Genomic DNA, 20,025 nt, shown 5'->3' on the forward strand with positions numbered 1-20,025 from the left:
CCTCTTCCTCCTCCCTCCCCATCCCATCCCTCTGGGTTGTCCCAGAGCACTGGCTGTATATATATTTTTATTTTTTCAAACTGTCAATATTTTTATTGATCCCGATACCTGGGTTGGGAAGATCCCCCGGGGAAGGAAATGGCAACCCACTCCAGTATTCTTGCCTGGAAAATCCCATGGACATTGGAGCCTGGCGGGCTATACAGTCCTTGGGTGAAAAAGAGCTGGACATGCCAGAGCGACTAAACAACAGCAGCAATGACCCTATGAATATTTCAATATTTTAACTTTTATGTATAAATTATTTTGCCCAGTTAATTTTCATTGTACTCTACTCACTGATTTTCCCATCTCTGATGATGAAAATTCCATCCCTCCAGTGCTTAGAAGCCTTTCTTTACTTAATTCACCACGATCAGATAAGATCTAGTCAAGTAACCAGAAACCACACTAGATCTCTTAGGCAGAAGAGTTATTTTGATACATATGTACTGAAAGTAACCAGAGACCTTTGAAATTTTGGCCAGATCATATCAATCCTCTACCCATAATTCAGATAAAACCTGAATTATTTCCCAACTTTACCCAAAGAAACATCCGCATCTTTTTATATTCTAAAAGTATCTTCAGCATCTACCTCTCTGTTATTGCTACAACTTCATACTTATGTTCTTCCCATCACTGATTCTGCTATAACCACACGTATTTTTCCTTCCCTTTTGATGTTTTACGAACACTTTTTTCTTTTCTAGTTTGTCTTTTGGCACTGGTTATCTGTATCATCAAGAATGTTCTTTAGCTATACAAACGAAAAAAATTGTTTTTTATAGTTTACCTTCCTGGTGATGTCTAACTTTAAATTTTTTAAAAAGCTTTTGATTTACCTTTCAACTGGTGGGAAATTGCTTTACAATTTTGAATAATACGTATTTTGTATTTTTATTTATTTACTTGTTGACTGTGCTGGGTCTTCCTTGCTGCGTGCAGGCTTTTCTTTAGTTGCGGCAAGCTGGGCTCCTCTCTAGTTGCCGTGTGCAAGTTCCTCATTGTGGTGGCTTCTCTTTGCCCAGCATGGGCTCTAGGCGCGCAGGTTTCAGTAGTTGTGGCACATGGGCTTAGCTGCCCTGCTGCATGTGGAATCTTCCCTGAGCTGGGATTAAACACTTGTCGCCTGACTGGCAGGCAGATTCTTTACCACTGGACCACCAGGGAAGTCCCGGTGGGGTCCTTTAAGTGAGTCCTTTGTTCCAGTCCTCTGAGATTTTTGTCACTCCCAAAGTGTCCCTGATGTAAGACCAAGTGACATTTACATGTCTCATGTTGACTGAAGTTTTCCTTAAACCTTGAATCCTCTTCATTCATTTATTATTTCATGCTCACAACTTGGAAACACAGGAGTTTTCAATACTTACATGATCTTCCTAAAATTTGGACCTGATCATGCCATTTCTCAGATCAAAATTCTTTAGTGCTCTCACCCCCTCCACCTCTTTATCAGTGGATGAAGCTTCAGCTTCTGGCTGATCTGGGTTCTTTTCAATCTGCCTCTTTGTTCCTTATACCCATTCCCTATCTTTACCCTGGAGAAAAAAATGGCAACCCACTCCAGTATTCTTGCCTGAGAAATCTCATGGGCAGAGGATCCTGGCAGGCTACAGTCCATGGGGTCACAAAAGAGTCAGACACGACTTAGCAACTAAGCAGCAACAACTTTTACTCCTACCCTTGCTCCTGCCCTCTTCCCCCAAACTTTGTGCTCCAGCCATACTGCAGTCCAGCTGTAGGAATGATTCTCATCTTTAGGCGTCTGCAGGGGCTGTTCCTACTGCCTGGAACGGCCTTCCTTCTCTCTCAACCTCCTTGCTTTTGAAGATACAACCTTTTCAAGTGTCTTATCCCCCAAGAAGCCCTTTGCTCCATTTTCCAAGCTCAATACACAAGGCTATTGCAGCACTTTTGTAATATACTACTCCTGTAATGTAATTGTTGGTTTGCCTGTCTCTTTCTCCTGTACTGTACTGTAATGTACATAATGTGTACATATTGTACTCTATGTGTACACACAGTATACATACTGTACACTATGAAGAATTAGAATATGTCATTTCTGACTTGAAACTCTAATGCTTCAAACTTACTGATGCAGGAAAGGGTTTGGCATGGAAGTCAGGCATCCCTGATTTGATGTCTTAACTTTACCACTCACTGAACTTGTCAAGTTCCTTAATCCCTCTGTTTTTCAGTTTCCATATCTATAAATTGAGACAAATAATTGCCATATTATGAGATTACTATGAAGATTAGAGATATTTTGTATAAAATGCCTAGTAAGTGACTGGTACATAACCAGGCACTCAATAACTGGCAGTTGATATCACAAATAAATGAATCAAGAAAAATACTGCAGACTTAAAAGATGACCCATCTGAAATGTGCTTGTGTGGACCACAGTGAAAACAGTGAAAAGGAAGAAAGGTTATATAAACACAGAGTATAAACATAGCATCTAGGCAATCAGGACAGCACAGAAAGTGCTTTTGGTTTGATTTTTTCCCCTTAAACTCCTGACAGCTTTTTTAAAAAAATTGAGGTATAGCTGACATATGATATTATTTTAGTTTCAGATGCACAACATGATTTGATATTAGTGTAAATATTTGATATTTATATTCAAAATGATCATAGCAATAAATCTAGCTAACATCCATCATCATACACAGTTAACAAAAGAAATTTTTTTCTCGCGATGAGAATGTTTAGCATCTACTCTTTTACCAACTTTCAAATATATAATACAGTATTATTAACTATAGTTGCCATGCTATATTTTACATCCTCAGGGCTTATTTAATCTCCTGACAGTTTTTAGTGAAAGACTTACTTATCAGCTGGCAGAAGTCTGCAAATAATAGGCAGCTCTGTATATAAAATAATGAATATGATGTAGGATGAAAAAAAAGTGAAAGTGTTAATCGCTCAGTTGTGTCTGACTCTGTGACCCCATGGACTGTAGCCTGCCAAGATCCTCTGTCCATGGAATTCTTCAGGCAAGAACACTACAGTGTTCCCTTCTCCAGGGGATCTTCTCCACCCAGGGAACAAACCCAAGTCTTCTGCACTGCAGGCAGGTTCTTTACTGCCTGAGCCACCAGGAAAGTCCATTACTGCTAATTACTGCTTACTTGTCATACAACTGACTTCTTGAAGGTGTATGTGAGGTTTTGTTTCATTTTTGCATGTGTGAATATTTGTGAGTGGTCAAGTGTTACAGACCTATACCATGGGAACTCTATATCTCCGTGGTTGGTCAACATGGCTGAATCCCCATGAAACAGCTGTACCAGTATAACATCCTGGTTATAGCTTATATTTATCCCCAAGCTGCAAACTCCTGGAGGTTGAGGACTGTGCTATTCATATGTGTTTCCCCTGAACATAGTATAGAACTTAGTATGTAGTAGGTGTTTAATAAATATTTATTAAGTAGATCAAAGGATGAATTGGGAGGTTATAAATATATACCCATGTATATATTTATAAGTGTATGATATATTTATACATACACATATACCCACACTTTCACTCTGATTCCTGGGGCCAGCTTTCCCTTTAGTCTGGCTTGAGCCATATGCAGACTAGGGTTGGTCCCTGGGTATAAACTTTATTTTTAAAACAGTCTATGAACAGCTGTATCCCAAAGAACTTTCTGTGATGATGGATATATTCTATTCTTCATTGTCCAGTATGAGACCAATGGCTACGGAACATTTGCAGTGTGGTTAAGTGATTGAGGGATCGAATTTTCAATTTTAATTTTAATTTAATTAGCTACTTGTGACAATTATATTGGTTAACACTGGTAAATAATCTCCTATGTATCATCTCTATGTACTTTTCCAGATCATATTCAACTGACATGTTCTGGGTTACACTTTTTTGATGGGGCTTGTATGTGGAGTCCTAAGACTTAATAGTTCAATACCACTTTCTAAATAAAGTAAAAATATTTGCTGAGCATCTAGTGCTTGGCAATATTGCTGGCATTATGGAGAATACAAAGTCCCTACCTTTGTGTTGCTTCTATCTAATGAGGAAATGGAAATGGAAAGATGGAGCATTAAAACAGAAAAATGGACTACACAGCCTTGGGTATGGCTCCGCTAAACATGAGTATAAAATCGGTTAACACAATCCTGCTTCACGACATGGAAGCAATCACACAGTATACTGTCAATACAGAGGGTAGAGAACCTGGACATGTAAAATCTACAGGCCATAAAAAAATCTGTTTAGTCGTTCTAAGAGTTTAGGATCTCTGATGGTGTTCACTAATATATGGTTTCCACAAAAAAATATTAACTGCCAAGTGGAAAGCCGAGCTTGCAAAGAAATTTAGTTATTTATTTAACAAGTGCTAGTGTTATGCCACAGAGAAGGCAATGGCACCCCACTCCAATACTCCTGCCTGGAAAATCCCATGGATGGAGGAGCCTGGTGGGCTACAGTCCATGGGGTCACTAGGAGTTGGACACGACTGAGCGACTTCACTTTCACTTTTCACTTTCATGCTTTGGAGAAGGAAATGGCAACCCACTCCAGTGTTCTTGCCTGGAGAATCCCAGGGACGGGGGAGCCTGGTGGGCTGCTGTCTATGGGGTCGCACAGAGTCGGACACGACTGAAGTGACTTAGCAGTAGCAGCAGTGTTATGCCAAGAAGACTCTGCTGGATAAAAATTATTATTACAGCCTCTACTTGATTTTTTTTATAACTCTCTCAATTTTTATTTATTTATTTTTGGTTGTGCTGGGTCTTCATTGCTGCATGTGGCCTTTCTCTAGTTGCGGTGATCAAAGGTTACTCTCCAGTTGCAGGGCCCAGGCTTCTCACTGTGGTGGCTTCTCTTCTCATTGCGGTGGCAACATTCTTCCCATGTTGCAGAGCATGGGTTTTAGGGCACCCAGGCTTCAGTAGTTGCGGCATGTGGGCTCAGTAGTTGTGGTTCCTGGGTTCTAGAGCACAGGCCCAGTAGTTGTGGCACACAGGCTTAGTTGCTCCTGGGCACACGGTATCTTCCTGGATTAGCGATCAAACCCATGTCTTCTGCAGGCAGATTCTTTACCACTGAGACACCAGGGAAGCCCAATAATGCTCTTTTAAATCAAGAACCCTTCAGTTTGAGTCAGGGTTGCAGTGCAGTTCACACATTTTTAAGGAATATTTTTTATTTCAGAGCTTCTTTCTTGTTCCCTAGTGCAGTGCCACGCTGTCTGTGAATGTGGAGGGAAGACACTGCACAGGTGCTGGGAAAGTCAAGTTCCTCTCCCTGCCCTCAAGGAACTTAGACTAACTTCAAAACAGATGACCACATCACAGGTAGAAGGTGGGAACTTATGAGGTCATAATCGCTTTAGTCTTTCAGGGCATTCTTGACTGTGGTTCAGGATGGTGCAAATATTTTCTTTCTCTTTTTAAATCAGGTACTGTGATACTGGCCAGTCACTGGTAAGGTATAATGGTGTACACTTTCTATAAACTCCTCATTGTTCAACCTGCCTGTGTTAGATGAGTTTTGCTAAATGTTATTCACTCTTCACCTGGTAAATAGTTAAGTTATCAGAAAAACCCTGATATCTTACTATGAACTACATGAGTCCAGTTTTCCTACAGGTTTCTAATGGGCACATCTTATTCTACAGACGTTATATAATGTGTGTGAAGACAGATTCATAACATTAAAGACAGGATAGTTCCTACAGAAACCACTTATTTATTTGTTACAGAAATTAAGTTTATTGGAAAACCCATCAAAGAAATTTCTTTTTCCTCTATGAAAATACTCAGTCTAAGGAATGGGATCTTGGAAGCAACATGACCAAGAAAATACAGTCTGAGGTCTGAAAGATTTCAGTATCTTTGATAATAGATGACAGTCACCTGCCCAAATGAACCAAATGTCACTCAGCCAAATAGCCATAACAAATTTCTTGATTTTCTTTCCATTAAGATGAAAGGTAGGTTGCCCATATCTAGGCGATCTGGTCTGTCTCAATGGCTAATAAATATACCGAGGCAAGTGAATGCTGAAGAGATAGCTTCCATATTATCGCCAGACACTGAGGGAAGCAGCCAATCGGTCAGCAGCAGCTTGGGATGGAGGGCTCATCCCAGGGCTGAGTGAAGGATGCGAGATTAAGGGTCTCCAGGCCTAGGGTGGGCTGGGAGGAGTGGAGCAGAAAGCAGGTGGGCACACAGGGCCAAGGAATGTGGCATGGTGGGGGGCAGCTGTCACAGCAGGTTGGCTCCGGTCACCAAACTGTGTGTGGGCAGGTGCTGGGCAGGCTGAGTCCACACAGGCAGCGTTTATCAGAGGAGCAGATGGTGGCGACGGTGCCAGTGGGGCCACTGCAACAGTAATGGGAGGCACGGAAAGCCAAGGCGGTGGGAATCTGGTTTGCTTTTGGAGAAACCCTTTACTTTAAACCTCTTAGCCTATCGTGGTATCCAAGTTTAAAGTACTGGGTTGGCCAAAAAGCTCGTTTGAATTTTTCCATATAAATGGGAATATTTTGTACCATTTAAAATTTAAAGGCTGTGATACACTAGTTTAAATTTCATGTCTGCTAATTAATTATGAAATTCTTCAAGACTCTAATGCAAAGTTTTGAATGTAACAAGTAAAACTTGAATATGAATAATCAATATTTCAAAGTTTAATAGTGCTCCTCCATGGACAGTGTGGAGTCAGCAAACAGGAGATTCACAGAAGTTTCTCCCTAGAGGGACTCTACGAATCTTCCAGTCTGCTCTGCTTCGTTTATAGATGAGGAAACAAACATCCAGAGAGATGGTGCGATTCGCCAAAGGTCCCCCAACTGGTTACAGTAGCAGCGCCATGCCTAGAAGCAAAGCCTGCACCCTCCTATCCAGACTTCATTTCACTTTTTCCCAGACTGACATTTCACTATGAACAATTCATTGACAATTTACACAATATGTATAATTTCCTAAATACAATTTAGCAATCCAACTCCAGATTTTCTTAAGCTCATTAAATTGCTCAAAGTAACTAATGAAGACTAACATATACTGAGCTCTTACTGTGCTTCCAGCCCTGTCCTCCGAGTTTAGACTATCTCAATGCATTTTCCCAACAACTTCATGAGGCAGGTATCATTTTAGATGTAAATTACTCTCAGGCACAGAGAGATAAATAGCTTGTGCAAGATCACACAGCCACTATGCTACCTAACTGGGACTGCAGCCCATGTCTGTCTGATATTTATGTTTGTATTTTTAACCAGAATTTGAAACATCCTCCCTTCCTACTGTGCATTTCTCTTAGTCTATATGAAAGTGTACTAATACTTAGTAATTTGTAGGTACTTGTAACCTCTCACATTTTTGTAAGAAGATTGAAAAATGTATCTCAGTGTGTTTCTTGCTTCTTTTATTAAACTGGCATTGATTTTCTATACCAAAAAAAAGACGTACATGAAATAGCATCTTTAGTCCATTGAATGTAGCATTCCTGCCAGTTCTTATCTCTTCACTAGTAACAACCCTTCAGTATCTTCCTTCTGACTGGAGGCAGAAGCCTAAGTCCTTACAAAACCATTGACAAGGCTGCTGGCAATCTGCACCTCCCCTCAACTCCCTGCCTATCTTCCCCCTCAGGACTACTTACTGTTCCCTCCATCTCTTTGAGATATTTACTCAAATGTTATCTTACTTCTTAGGCTCCCCAGACTACCCCATTTATAACTGAAAAACTCCCCCAACCCCAGCACACCTTGCCCCTCTCCTGTTTTACATTTCCCTGCTATACTTGTTACTTTCTCTGTTTTAACTTATTGGCTAATTGTCCCTAAGAGAATGAAGGCATAATTACATAGTTTGCTGTGTATTCCTAGTGCTTGTCTTAAGAGAAGGTGCTAAAAAATATTTGCTGAGTGAACTGTATGACAAACTATAACATCCAGGTATGTGCCTTTGTTTCAACTTCAAAATGTAAGCTACATATTCTGAGCACCCTAACTCTGTAATGCCCTGTCATAGATCTATTACCTATGGGCAATTCACTAATCATTTTGTTTTTTTACTGTTGAAATTAATTTTCCCCCTCTTCCACTCTGTATTCTTGGTGGTCTCCAGGATTTAAAAAAGGGGGAATATCAAATTTTTGACAGATCCCTCAGCAATTTAGAGAGAGTGATCTGTACTTTTACTGGTCTCTGTAGAACAGGACTATCATCACAGCATTAAAAATATAAGAAGAAAAACTATTAGGAAAGTGAAGTCACTATTTGTATTTTCAAGTGGTAAAATAAAATATTGCTTGTAAAAAGGACAAACAGCAAGATGATGGCTCTTTGAGCATTTGTTGTTGTCTAGTCGATAACTCGTGTCTGATTCTTTGCAACCCTGTCTACTGTAGCCCCCAAGCCCCTCTGTCTATGGGATTTCCCAGGCAAGAACACTGGAGTGGGTTGCTATTTCCTTCTCCAGGGGATCTTCCCAATCCAGGGATTGAATCCCTGTCTGCTGCATTGGCTGGCTGATTCTTTACCTCTGAGCCACCAGGAAAGCCCCTTTGAGCATTTATAAAAACAATTTTTCTGTTGAATGTTGTCTTGGAAGGCCCAGTGTAATGAAAGAAGCCTGTGGTGGGAGGAGGACCTGGGTTCTTGGGTCATGTAATGAGCAGACTGAGGATGATCTTAGTGATACAAAGCTCTTGGAGACAAAGCCATGACATTTTCTCATGCCCATCTAAAGTTATTCAGCTCAGTTCAGTCGCTCAGTCGTGTCTGACTCTTTGCGACCCCATGAATCACAGCACACCAGGCCTCCCTGTCCATCACCAATTCCCGGAGTTTACCCGAACTCAAATCCATTGAGTCGGTGATGCCATCCAACCATCTCATCCTCTATCGTCCCCTTCTCCTCCTGCCCTCAATTTTTCCCAGCATCAGGGTCTTTTCAAATGAGTCAGCTCTTTGCATCAGGTGGCCAAAGTATTGGAGTTTCAGCTTCAACATTAGTCCTTCCAATGAACATTCAGGACTGATCTCCTTTAGGATGGACTGGTTGGATCTCCTTGCAGTCCAAGGGACTCTCAAGAGTCTACTCCAACATCACGGTTCAAAAGCATCAATTCTTCTGCGCTCAGCTTTCTTTATAATCCAACTCTCTCATCCATACATGACTACATACGTAGCCTTGACTAGATGTACCTTTGTTGGCAAAGTAATGTCTCTGTTTTTTAATAAGCTAAGCTAAAGGTCTTAACTTTTCTTCTAAGGAGTATCTAAAGTTATATTTCATGTTTATTTTTACAATTGATTTAACATACCAAGAATAATTGTTATAAATTGATATTTAGGTATATAAACTTTATTTTCACAATTTAGTTTTTTTCCTGTTAAACAGAAATTGCTTTCATGTCGCTAACATTTAAATATGTAAGTCATATCTAAGGACATATAAACTTATATGATCACCATAATTACTATATTTAATTCTGATTCATTAGGGGACTAATTACTTATTTTGTGAACATGGAAGGCCCCCTGTAATTCTTTTCCCATTTTGAACAAGGCAAAGAACCTGAAAAGTTCAAATTTCAGTCTTCCACTTGTTTGTAAGCTCTAAGGATATTATAACCAAAGGCTAAAATGAGTTTTTGGCACTGTTTGGAAGTTCCTATTTTGGGTGCTATCCCTTCTGCCTCCATCAGCTTGAACTGAGAATTACTAGTACTGCACATAATCCATTAATTTCAACTCAAATCATTTCACAAATGTTAATATTTCATCTTCATATATGACTGCACTGTAAAATACAAGATTCTCAATTAAAAGCCATTGAAGAGAACTTAAAAAATAAAATTTACTAATCAGTTAAACCGTACTATGGGAGAAAGTTAAATGTGTATTTTTCTAAATTTTGAATTAAAATTGGGGCAGCCTTGGCCAGCTAAAGCACCACGCAATGTAGTTTACCTTAGACTAGACTAGACCACTGGCTAGCCATTGTGCAGATTCTCTGGGGTTTAAGACATTCATCTCTATCACAGATCTAAATTCTGGAAAACTGGAAGAACATTAACACACCTCTTATTTAGTAAAAGGAAAGATTAAACTTCTAAGACACACCAAAATAACATTTCTCTTTGAAAGTGATAGTTATTTTTCTTTTCACAAAATCACAGCCTTTTATTTTTTCATGAGCTTTTATTAGAGCTTTGGCATAATTTTGTCAAAAGTATATCCGTAGGAACAGAATCAAAGTGTGTGACCTAGCTGGGGTCTTATCCTCATTGTTAGTTAAGGGGACTTCATAATTGCATGACCAGGTCCTAAATTGGACAGAATAAATCTTACAGGAGGTCTGTCTTCTTGGTAGATATAAAGAAAACACAGAATTCCAATTCTGAGGCTAACTTCTTTGGCTATTAGTACCATAACAAGGCCTGTAAAGTCCGCTTTGCAGTATGGAGTGGAGGCCACTCCTCAAAAATAAGCATTATCTCCCAAACCCTGCATCAGAGGTCATGGGAGAGACAATAGAAAGGCCCTTTCTCAGTCTAAAATTCAACTCCCAAGTTAGGATTTAGGAAAATCAAACCAATTATTAAGCAGAAGAAACTCCCCAGCGTATAATGACTGTCAGCTTGTACAAATCAAATCAAAATTTTAAAGGTTCTAAGCAAATAGCTGGAGAAACAGATAAGATAAATCTAAAATGGAAGAAGAGGCGGCGGATTCCAGCTGAAAACACCAAGTTGAAGATGAAAGCATTTGGGTCGAAGCAGCCTCCTGGCCGGAAGGCAAAGAACATAAACGAATATTGCCACCAAAGTGCTGGAAAGGCCAATAGAGGCTGCAGCGGGTCGGTTTAACCGAAGGCGGTTTCCACCTCCTCCATTAGCTCGGCCCCAATTGGAAGCGCAGTGCGCGGCGCCGCGCTCCCGGCCCGCCGCTCGGGCGGGGCGGGGTGGGGCGAGCGCGGGCGCTCCGCCGGCGCAGAGGCGGGGCGGCTATATTACGTGCGCGGTGCCGCCCCTGCGAGAGGACGTTGCGTGCTCGCTCGCGCCAGGCGAGTCTCCGCGTCTCCCTCGCGAACTCGGTGAAAGGAATTGGCGCCGTTCGACACCAGGCGGATCCGCTCTGCAGCACGAACCCACCTCCAGCCGCAGCCGCAGCCGCCGCCCGGGCCGAGGAGCAGCCGCAGCCGCCGCCAGTGGCCGAGTGAGCGGAGCCGAGTTTGAGCCAGCGCCTAGCGGTGAATCGGGGCCTCACCATGAGTTCCTCGCCTGTTAATGTGAAAAAGCTGAAGGTGTCGGAGCTGAAGGAGGAGCTCAAGAAGCGGCGCCTGTCCGACAAGGGCCTCAAGGCCGAGCTCATGGAGCGTCTCCAGGCCGCGCTGGACGACGAGGAGGCCGGGGGCCGCCCCGCCATGGAGCCCGGGAACGGCAGCCTAGACCTGGGCGGGGATTCCGCCGGGCGCTCGGGAGCAGGCCTCGAGCAGGAGGCCGCGGCTGGCGGCGACGACGACGAGGAGGAAGAGGAGGAGGAGGAGGAAGGGATCGCCGCCTTGGATGGCGACCAGATGGAGCTCGGGGAGGAGAACGGCGCCGCGGGGGCGGCCGACTCGGGCCCGATGGAGGAGGAAGAGGCCGCCTCGGAGGACGAGAACGGCGACGACCAGGGCTTCCAGGAAGGGGAGGATGAGCTCGGCGAAGAGGAAGAAGGCGCGGGCGACGAGAACGGGCACGGGGAGCAGCAGCCTCAACCGCCGGCGGCGCCGCAGCAACAACCCCAGCAGCAGCGCGGGGCCGCCAAGGAGGCCGCGGGGAAGAGCAGCGGCCCCACGTCGCTGTTCGCGGTGACGGTGGCGCCGCCCGGGGCGAGGCAGGGCCAGCAGCAGGCGGGAGGTAAGAAGAAGGCGGAAGGCGGCGGAGGCGGCGGTCGCCCCGGGGCTCCGGCGGCGGGTGAGTGCTGCGTGGTTGGTTGCGCGCGGCGGGAGGCCCGCGCGGGGTGGGGACCGTGCCCAGGCCTGCCGGAGCCCCGCAGGGGGGAGGGAGGAAACCCGCCGCGGGAGGGAGCACCCCCGGGGGCTGCTGGAGAGGGGCGGGAGGGGCGCGGGGAATCCCGGGTTAGGCGTGAGGCCTCGGCTCGGTGTGTGACGGCGGTGGCGGCGCCTCCATTATGTGGCTGGAGAGCCGGGGTGGGGAGGGGGGAGGCTGCAGCTGCCGCTGGAGGGGGAGGAGCCGCGGAGGCGCCGTCGCGCTGCGTGCGCGCGGTGCGGGCACATGTCTCGGGGGGAGGGGAGGCCCGGGGCCCCGGCGGCGCGCCGTGGCGGCTCCGGGCCGCGGTATTGTGCAAGGCGCGCCGGGCTCGGCGTGACGTCACTTCCGGCGGGCGGGGCGGGGCCGGGCGGGGCCCGCGGCGAGCAGTACAATGCGGCCGCGGGGAGCGCGGGCCCGGGTGGGGGGAGGGGAGTGCGGGCGGGGCGCTTCGGCCCCTCCCCCTTTCCTGAACACTCTCTGGGGTACACGTGGGCTCCGGGCCTGGGCCGCGCCAAATTTTCATTAGCTTTCTGGAATATTCGAGTGGACTGGCAAAATTAGTAATGTACTTAGACTGCGTCACTGAGTCCAAACCGATTCCAAGCAGATTGTTTGAATTGGCAATTGAGTCGTTGATTGAAATCACAATGTACAAGTCGAGTTTTAGGGAACCTCCAACAAGAAAGGGATTTTCTGCTTGTTGTGGCGGCGTGCCGTGGTATCTTATACGGCGGTGTCATGTGTTGTAGGAGACGGCAAAACAGAACAGAAAGGCGGAGATAAAAAGAGAGGTGTTAAAAGACCTCGAGAAGATCATGGCCGTGGCTATTTTGAGTACATTGAAGAGAACAAGTATAGCAGGTAGAGGATGCTAACCTAGTTTTGGCACCTGTTCACTATTCTTTGGTGGGGAAAGTTGTATCAGGAGACAATTCTGTCTTTTCAGAGCCAAATCTCCTCAGCCACCTGTTGAAGAAGAAGATGAACACTTCGACGACACAGTGGTTTGTCTTGATACTTGTAAGTGAAGCTGTTTCTTCCCCGTTCCTCCCTCAGTTATCAAATATGGTTTTTGGTTACAAAATGTTAGAAAACTTAATGCGTGTGAACGGTTCTTTTAAAATTAGAAAGATGGTGGCTTTTATTGAGATTCTGGTCACTTAATTTAGTCTCGCAGTTATATTGATAGTTTTAGAGGCACCAGCAATTTGATTATTTTTTGGTATGATTTTAAAATTCTCATTTGTAGGAATGTGAAATGAATGCCAATATTTGACTGTCTAGCTAATGGAAACTTGTAAGACTACCTATAATTTGTCCCTTTAGGGTCTACAATAAAAGTACTGTCATTTTTTTATTGGTGGAATTATGTTAAGTGAGCTATTTGGGCCAGTTAAGTATTTATTAATGACTTCCCCATTAGCACATCACTATTTTCCCTATTCTAAAAGATTGTAATATTACTTTCTCAATAACTGCTCTTTTGTTCTCAATTCCAGTTCAGTAGCTGCTGCTTTAACCTAAGTTGGTTTCTTCCAAAGACCTGGGGCAGCAGCAGTGGGCTATCACTGGGCCACTAGCTTTCTTCAGCAGCGAATGGTATCAATGGCAGCGCTGTAAATACTGCTACTTTACCCAGTTGGGTTGCAATTGAGTATGAGGAAGTATTGCAAACCTCTAAAAGGGCCTTGGCAGTCAGATTTCCTCATTTTTCTCACATACAAAGTCATTGGTTTAGTATTTTGATCAGAAAGTACAATTTTATGATAAACAGAAAAAAGGGTAGAAATAATTGCTTAGAGGTAAGGTGTCGTCCTGTCCTGTAGATCTAAGGAGTTGAATCTTAGATTCTCCGGTTTTGGAATACATATTTTATTTAGATGTGTATGGTAGTGTAAATGTAAGTCTTTTATTACATACTGTTTACATAGAGTCAATGTAGTGGAGTCTTTTTTTTTTTTTTGAACTGCATATGGAAGAGTAGATGAATGTTTTATGTTTAGTTGCATAAAATTGGTGAGCTATGAAGCAGTGATTTAGGAAGATAATGCTGTTACAAAAGGGATACTAATTTAAGTGCATTATTGGGTTCAAGTATAATTTGTTGAACATTCTATCAGAAATGTAAAGAGCAAAGGTTATGTAAGGAATTCCAGCCTGTAGGTTTAATTTCATCTCACCAGTAAAACTTAGGAAAGTAGCTTTCTTAATTTAGTGTTGCCTCCACTGAGAACTCAGAAGGTGCATGCTAATGAGCCAGTGACCCAAAGGTAGCTAGGTTAAAGTCGTTTTGGATTTGGATTACTCCAAAGTGTGTAATCCTCCATTCTTATTAACAGGCAAATCTGGGGAAAGGGGACCTAAAATGCTGTAGTAATAACAGCATTGATGACCAGGTTTATATTGTATAGACTGAGATTGCCTTCTTAACAAGTTTTAGCAAAGAGTTTAAGATCTAGAACCCCTGTAAAGTGAGAATCAACAGCTCATACTCTTTATTTTAAAATACTTGGTCATGGCCTCCCTTCAGTTTTATTGTGGTACTGGTAAATTCTACCTGGTCTGGCATGCTTCACTTTGATTTCCTGCTATCCTCTACTGCTTGCCTCTAAATCAAGGTAAAGAGCAGAGCAGGTATGTATAAATGTCACATTGTCTTGATTATTTTATATACTTAAAATACACATATACTAAACCTTGATATTTGTTAGCTGCATAGGTAGTGTACACTTCAGTTCATAATTTGGCAAGAATGACTTGGTGGGAGTGGGGTTTAAACTGAAAATTAGAACAGCATCTGCAAAAATGTAGTAAGCAGCATTCAGAAATACGTGAAAATTTAATAACAGCTTTGTCTACATGGCAGATGTTTATAGTGGATATCAAAAGAAATAATAACAGCATTTGATATAATTGCAGATAATTGTGATCTACATTTTAAAATATCAAGAGATCGCCTCAGTGCTTCTTCCCTTACCATGGAGAGTTTTGCTTTTCTTTGGGCTGGAGGAAGGGCATCTTACGGTGTGTCAAAAGGCAAAGTCTGTTTTGAGATGAAGGTAAAAGTAGTTTTGTGATGTTGTTTTTTTCTTAAGCTTTGTGAGGTTTTTGCCTGATGTTATTAGATATCAGTGGAACTTGTATTTTTTTCAAGTTTTTGTGGGTTACAAGAGGGACTAACTATATGTTTTATAGTAGTTGAAGATGTTTGTTATATTAGAAGTTGCCATATAGATAGAGCCAGCATAATTTTTATTTAGGGTGTTCATTTTTTATGAGGCACTTGAAAGGCCCACCAAACGTTTGAAAAAATTTGGTTAGGCTCCAGTTTTTGTTCTGAGAAAAACATGTTAAAGAGTAAAGTTCAGTTGGTTTTGAGTATTGAGAATATGTAATTTCAACATTTTCTTTTAAATGTGAATCAACCAAGTACATTTTCAGCTTCAAGTTATAAGCCCTTAGTTTTTGAAATTCTTGTAAATGTTGGGGGGAGTGTAAAATTGGTGTGGTCTGTACTTAGTAGCTGAAGAAGAATTAGCCCATTGCCCAAATGAAATAAACCAGGATTGATTGAGGGGTTTATTTTCCTTGGCTCACAGTTTATCTTTGACTTTCAGGTTACAGAGAAGATCCCGGTGAGGCATTTATATACGAAAGATATTGATATACATGAAGTTCGGATTGGGTGGTCACTAACCACAAGTGGAATGTTGCTTGGTAAAGTTTCCATTTGAGTATCTTGGTACTCGTGAGTATTTAGGGTTTGATTTCAGCAGTTAGCAGGCATTCTAAACTTTTTGCCTGTTTTTTAGAGATGAATAATAGTAACATGAGCACAGGCTAAATTGTAGCTTTTTTTTCTTTATAGTTACTTGGTTTATGGCTGATGGTTCAAATAGAATGTTACCATGTCATGCAATTTGTCAACTAGTTAAATAACCACTTAGCTTTTTTTTATTTAATATAAAGTCAGCATAGTATACTCTTGAACCCTATATCTTAAAAAAATAATGGGTCAGTTTGTTTTGGAGACTCTATTTAATTTAAGTTAATAATTTTCTTAGGTGAAGAAGAATTTTCTTATGGCTATTCTTTAAAAGGAATAAAAACATGCAACTGTGAGACTGAAGATTATGGAGAGAAGTTTGATGAAAATGATGTGATTACGTGTTTTGCTGTAAGTCATAGCTAAATTTCTATGTAAATGGAAAGTTATTAGATAGGATTATTTTAAAGTTATATCAATATCAACTTTCAATTACTGATTCATTTTGACTGAAAACTTAATATGAAGTTGATCCAAAAATCTAGTCTTTTTGGGTAGTATTAATTTATGTTTGTGGACATAGGTGCTTTAATTGTTCACACCAAGCTATTTAAACATATAACCTGCTGTACTCCTAGGTTTTTTTGTTTTTTTTTTAAGAAGTGTTACAAGAAGCAGATTAAAACCCATTAATTTTTCTCTCCGATTAACAGAACTTTGAAAGTGATGAAGTAGAACTCTCTTATGCAAAGAATGGACAAGATCTTGGCATTGCCTTCAAAATCAGTAAGGAAGTTCTTGCTGGACGACCACTCTTCCCACATGTTCTGTGCCACAACTGTGCAGTTGAATTTAATTTTGGTCAGAAGGAAAAGCCATATTTTCCAATACCTGAAGACTATACTTTTATCCAGAATGTCCCCTTGGAGGATCGAGTTAGAGGACCAAAGGGGCCTGAAGAGAAGAAAGATTGTGAAGTAAGTCACTGGAAAGAAATTTTTTTTGAAGCTTGGCTAAAGTTCTGTTTAATTTACTGCTGTACTTGTTCCCATTAAAAGGCTGTGGAAGTTCAAATGTGTAATCTGGGCTTTTGTGTATTTAAAAAAAATTATTTAAAGAATTCTTTCCATTGTAGGTGGTTATGATGATTGGCTTGCCAGGAGCTGGAAAAACTACCTGGGTTACTAAACATGCAGCAGAAAATCCTGGTAAATACAACATTCTTGGAACAAACACCATAATGGATAAAATGATGGTAAGTAAAATGGGCTTGATTTCAGCTAGAAGGTATTCTAGGTAATATTTTTGTTTTTTATCCATTTTGTTTAGTATTTTAGAGAGAGGAGTTTGGGCAGTTAAATGTTTATGTAAGTAGGTGCTTTACCTGTAAGGTAAATTGCTTTCCTTCCAGTGACTAGAGTCCATTTTCTGTAGAAGTTTTTTAACTCAATTATCCAGTAGATAACGACGAGCTGATTGGCATTGGGTGGTGTTACAGGATAAAATGTCCTTTCTTGTAGCATTGAGGAAAGGCAATGTTTAAATTTTTTTTCAATTTAAAAAAAGGTGGCAGGTTTTAAGAAGCAAATGGCAGATACTGGAAAACTGAACACGCTGTTGCAGAGAGCTCCACAGTGTCTTGGAAAGTTTATTGAGATTGCTGCCCGTAAGAAGCGAAATTTCATTTTGGATCAGGTAAGCTGTAAGTTTGAAGTTGAAAAAACTGATAATAGTAGAATTAATGTTTGGGGTTTTAAACTTTTTTTTTTTTCTTTTTCTGAAAGACAAATGTGTCTGCTGCTGCCCAGAGAAGAAAAATGTGCCTCTTTGCAGGCTTCCAACGAAAAGCTGTTGTAGTTTGCCCAAAAGATGAAGACTATAAGCAAAGAACACAGAAGAAAGCAGAAGTAGAGGGAAAAGACCTACCAGAACATGCAGTTCTCAAAATGAAAGGCATGAAGTTCTATTATGTTAAATATCCAGTGATTTGTATCTGTTAACTTTGTCAGTAATAACTGTTTCAAGAGTTAAATTAACTGTAAATGAACATATATATTTAACTTGTGTTTGTAAGAAAATGTAATTAAAATATGACTAGGTGTTGTGTGTTTTGCAAAAATTAACAGCTGATTGAGAGTTACAGGCTTTAGGGTTGTGAACGTGTATGTAGTGGGTTTGTAGGTTAATATGATTTTATGTTTTGCAGGAAACTTTACTCTGCCAGAAGTAGCTGAGTGCTTTGATGAAATAACCTATGTTGAACTTCAGAAGGAAGAGGCCCAGAAACTTTTGGAGCAATATAAGGAAGAAAGCAAAAAGGCTCTTCCACCGGAAAAGAAACAGAACACAGGCTCAAAGAAGAGCAATAAAAATAAGAGTGGCAAGAACCAGTTTAACAGAGGTGGTGGCCATAGAGGACGTGGTGGATTCAATATGCGTGGTGGAAATTTCAGAGGAGGAGGCAAGTTAATTTTGAGTATTATTTGGTCCAAGGTTGAAACAAATGTACCCTTCTAGTTTGGGTCTGTATATTACTTAGCTGAATTTAACATGGGAAGCTTTTGATGTGCATTATCTTAGCTGTCTTGGTAAGCATATCTAGGTTATGTTGAATGGTTAAACATTTTTCTCCTAAAATGAAGGAATGGTCCAAAAGAACCCTAAGTCTCATGTAAAGAAGGTAGCAACACACTATTAAATGAAACGTTTCTTGTTTTCTAGCTCCTGGGAATCGAGGTGGATATAACAGGAGGGGCAGTATGCCGCAGAGAGGAGGCGGTGGCGGCGGCAGTGGTGGCATTGGCTATCCGTACCCTCGCGGCCCTGTCTTTCCCAGCCGTGGCGGCTACTCAAACAGAGGGAACTACAACAGAGGGGGAATGCCTAACAGAGGGAACTACAACCAGGTAACCATTTACGATCTTTGCAGATGCTGATTTTCTATATAATATAGTGTAAAAGGTTAAATATGATGGGCAGCCTCAGTTAAGAGTTAAGAATACAGTGTATATGCATAATTACGGTAAAATGGATAAAATTCATTAATGTTAACTTTTAGGTGCATTAACTGTTATTAGGAGCAAGTCAGGTGTGATGTCTCATAGTGAATAAGTTAATCACCTGAAAGGAAACCCAGCAGAGTGCTCAGGTTCATGGCTGACTGCCCATCCATCCATTTCTGCAGCTGTGTCACCTCTTTTCCCCCTGCCCCTTGGATAAACCTAACAACTTGTGTTCTGAGTTCTTTAAAGATTTTTTTTCTTTTCTGTAGAACTTCAGAGGACGAGGAAACAATCGTGGCTACAAAAATCAATCTCAGGGCTACAACCAGTGGCAGCAGGGTGTAAGTAATTCCTTATGTGCTTTTATGTACATTTAATTGTATTTTGAGTTCATAAGAATCAATCTTGAAAAAAGATCTTGTCCAGGGATCAAAGTGTTTATAAATAAGTATTACAGGGCAAGCTGTGAGTTGTATTGCAGTTGTAGCTGTATACTATCTTTTGAAGGCGAGATAGGTTGGAGTTTGCTGTAACTTAATATTTTTTAATAAAGTAATATTTAATTTATATGGCTTTTTTTTTTTTACTGATAGCCTTAATTGTATAAACTAACTGAAGTTGTAATGTGTTTCCTTTTGTAATGTGTATTGATAATGGGATGTTAATACTAACTAAATCTGGCTTGATAAATCAGAAGAATGACAGGTATAAATTTGTTTCCAGCAATTACTCTGAATTAGATTGTCATTTCCTAAAAGCAATTTGAGTGGCTTATTGATGTTTTTTCTTTAAAAAAAAAATTTTCTCTTACAGCAATTCTGGGGTCAGAAGCCATGGAGTCAGCATTATCACCAAGGATATTATTGAATACCCAAATAAAACGAACTGATACATATTTCTCCAAAACCTTCACAAGAAGTCGACTGTTTTCTTTAGTAGGCTAACTTTTTAAACATTCCACAAGAGGAAGTGCCTGCGGGTTCCTTTTTTAGAAGCTTTGTGGGTTGATTTTTTTTTTTTTCTTTTCTTTTTTGTACATTTTTAATTGCAGTTTTAAAGTGAATCGTAAGAGAACCTCAGCATTGTGCACGATAAGAGAATGTGTCAGTATTTCAGGGTTCTACATTTTATCTGTAAAATGTGACTTTTTTTTTTATCACAACAAAAGTAAAATGTTGCTTTGTA

General features: G+C 41.2%; 1 protein-coding gene across 2 annotated transcripts; it reads left to right on the forward strand.

The window, feature by feature from the left end:
- The first annotated feature begins 11,060 nt into the window (after positions 1 to 11,060).
- HNRNPU (heterogeneous nuclear ribonucleoprotein U) lies at positions 11,061 to 20,025 on the forward strand. 2 transcript variants are annotated; one of them, XM_070768091.1, is made up of 14 exons: positions 11,061 to 11,994; positions 12,822 to 12,933; positions 13,019 to 13,092; positions 14,992 to 15,131; positions 15,690 to 15,789; positions 16,137 to 16,249; positions 16,552 to 16,815; positions 16,974 to 17,093; positions 17,405 to 17,533; positions 17,623 to 17,791; positions 18,045 to 18,299; positions 18,560 to 18,744; positions 19,110 to 19,181; positions 19,654 to 20,025. In XM_070768091.1, exons 1-14 carry the CDS (start codon positions 11,304 to 11,306, stop codon positions 19,705 to 19,707), a joined length of 2,478 nt encoding a protein of 825 aa, XP_070624192.1. In that variant the 5' UTR covers positions 11,061 to 11,303; the 3' UTR covers positions 19,708 to 20,025. The 2 variants fall into 2 exon arrangements, with proteins under 2 accessions (XP_070624192.1, XP_019831686.2); XM_019976127.2 differs by having other exon boundaries at positions 11,062 to 11,937.

Source organism: Bos indicus, chromosome 16, assembly GCF_029378745.1.
Source record: "Bos indicus isolate NIAB-ARS_2022 breed Sahiwal x Tharparkar chromosome 16, NIAB-ARS_B.indTharparkar_mat_pri_1.0, whole genome shotgun sequence".
Taxonomy (NCBI): Eukaryota; Metazoa; Chordata; class Mammalia; order Artiodactyla; family Bovidae; genus Bos; species Bos indicus.

Coding starts and splice junctions, on each gene's coding strand:
- HNRNPU (XM_070768091.1), top strand. CDS start 11,304: ATGAGTTCCTCGCCTGTTAATGTGAAAAAGCTGAAGGTGTCGGAGCTG. Junction 15,790..16,136: donor CACAAGTGGAATGTTGCTTG/GTAAAGTTTCCA, acceptor TAATTTTCTTAG/GTGAAGAAGAATTTTCTTAT. Junction 17,094..17,404: donor CCATAATGGATAAAATGATG/GTAAGTAAAATG, acceptor ATTTAAAAAAAG/GTGGCAGGTTTTAAGAAGCA.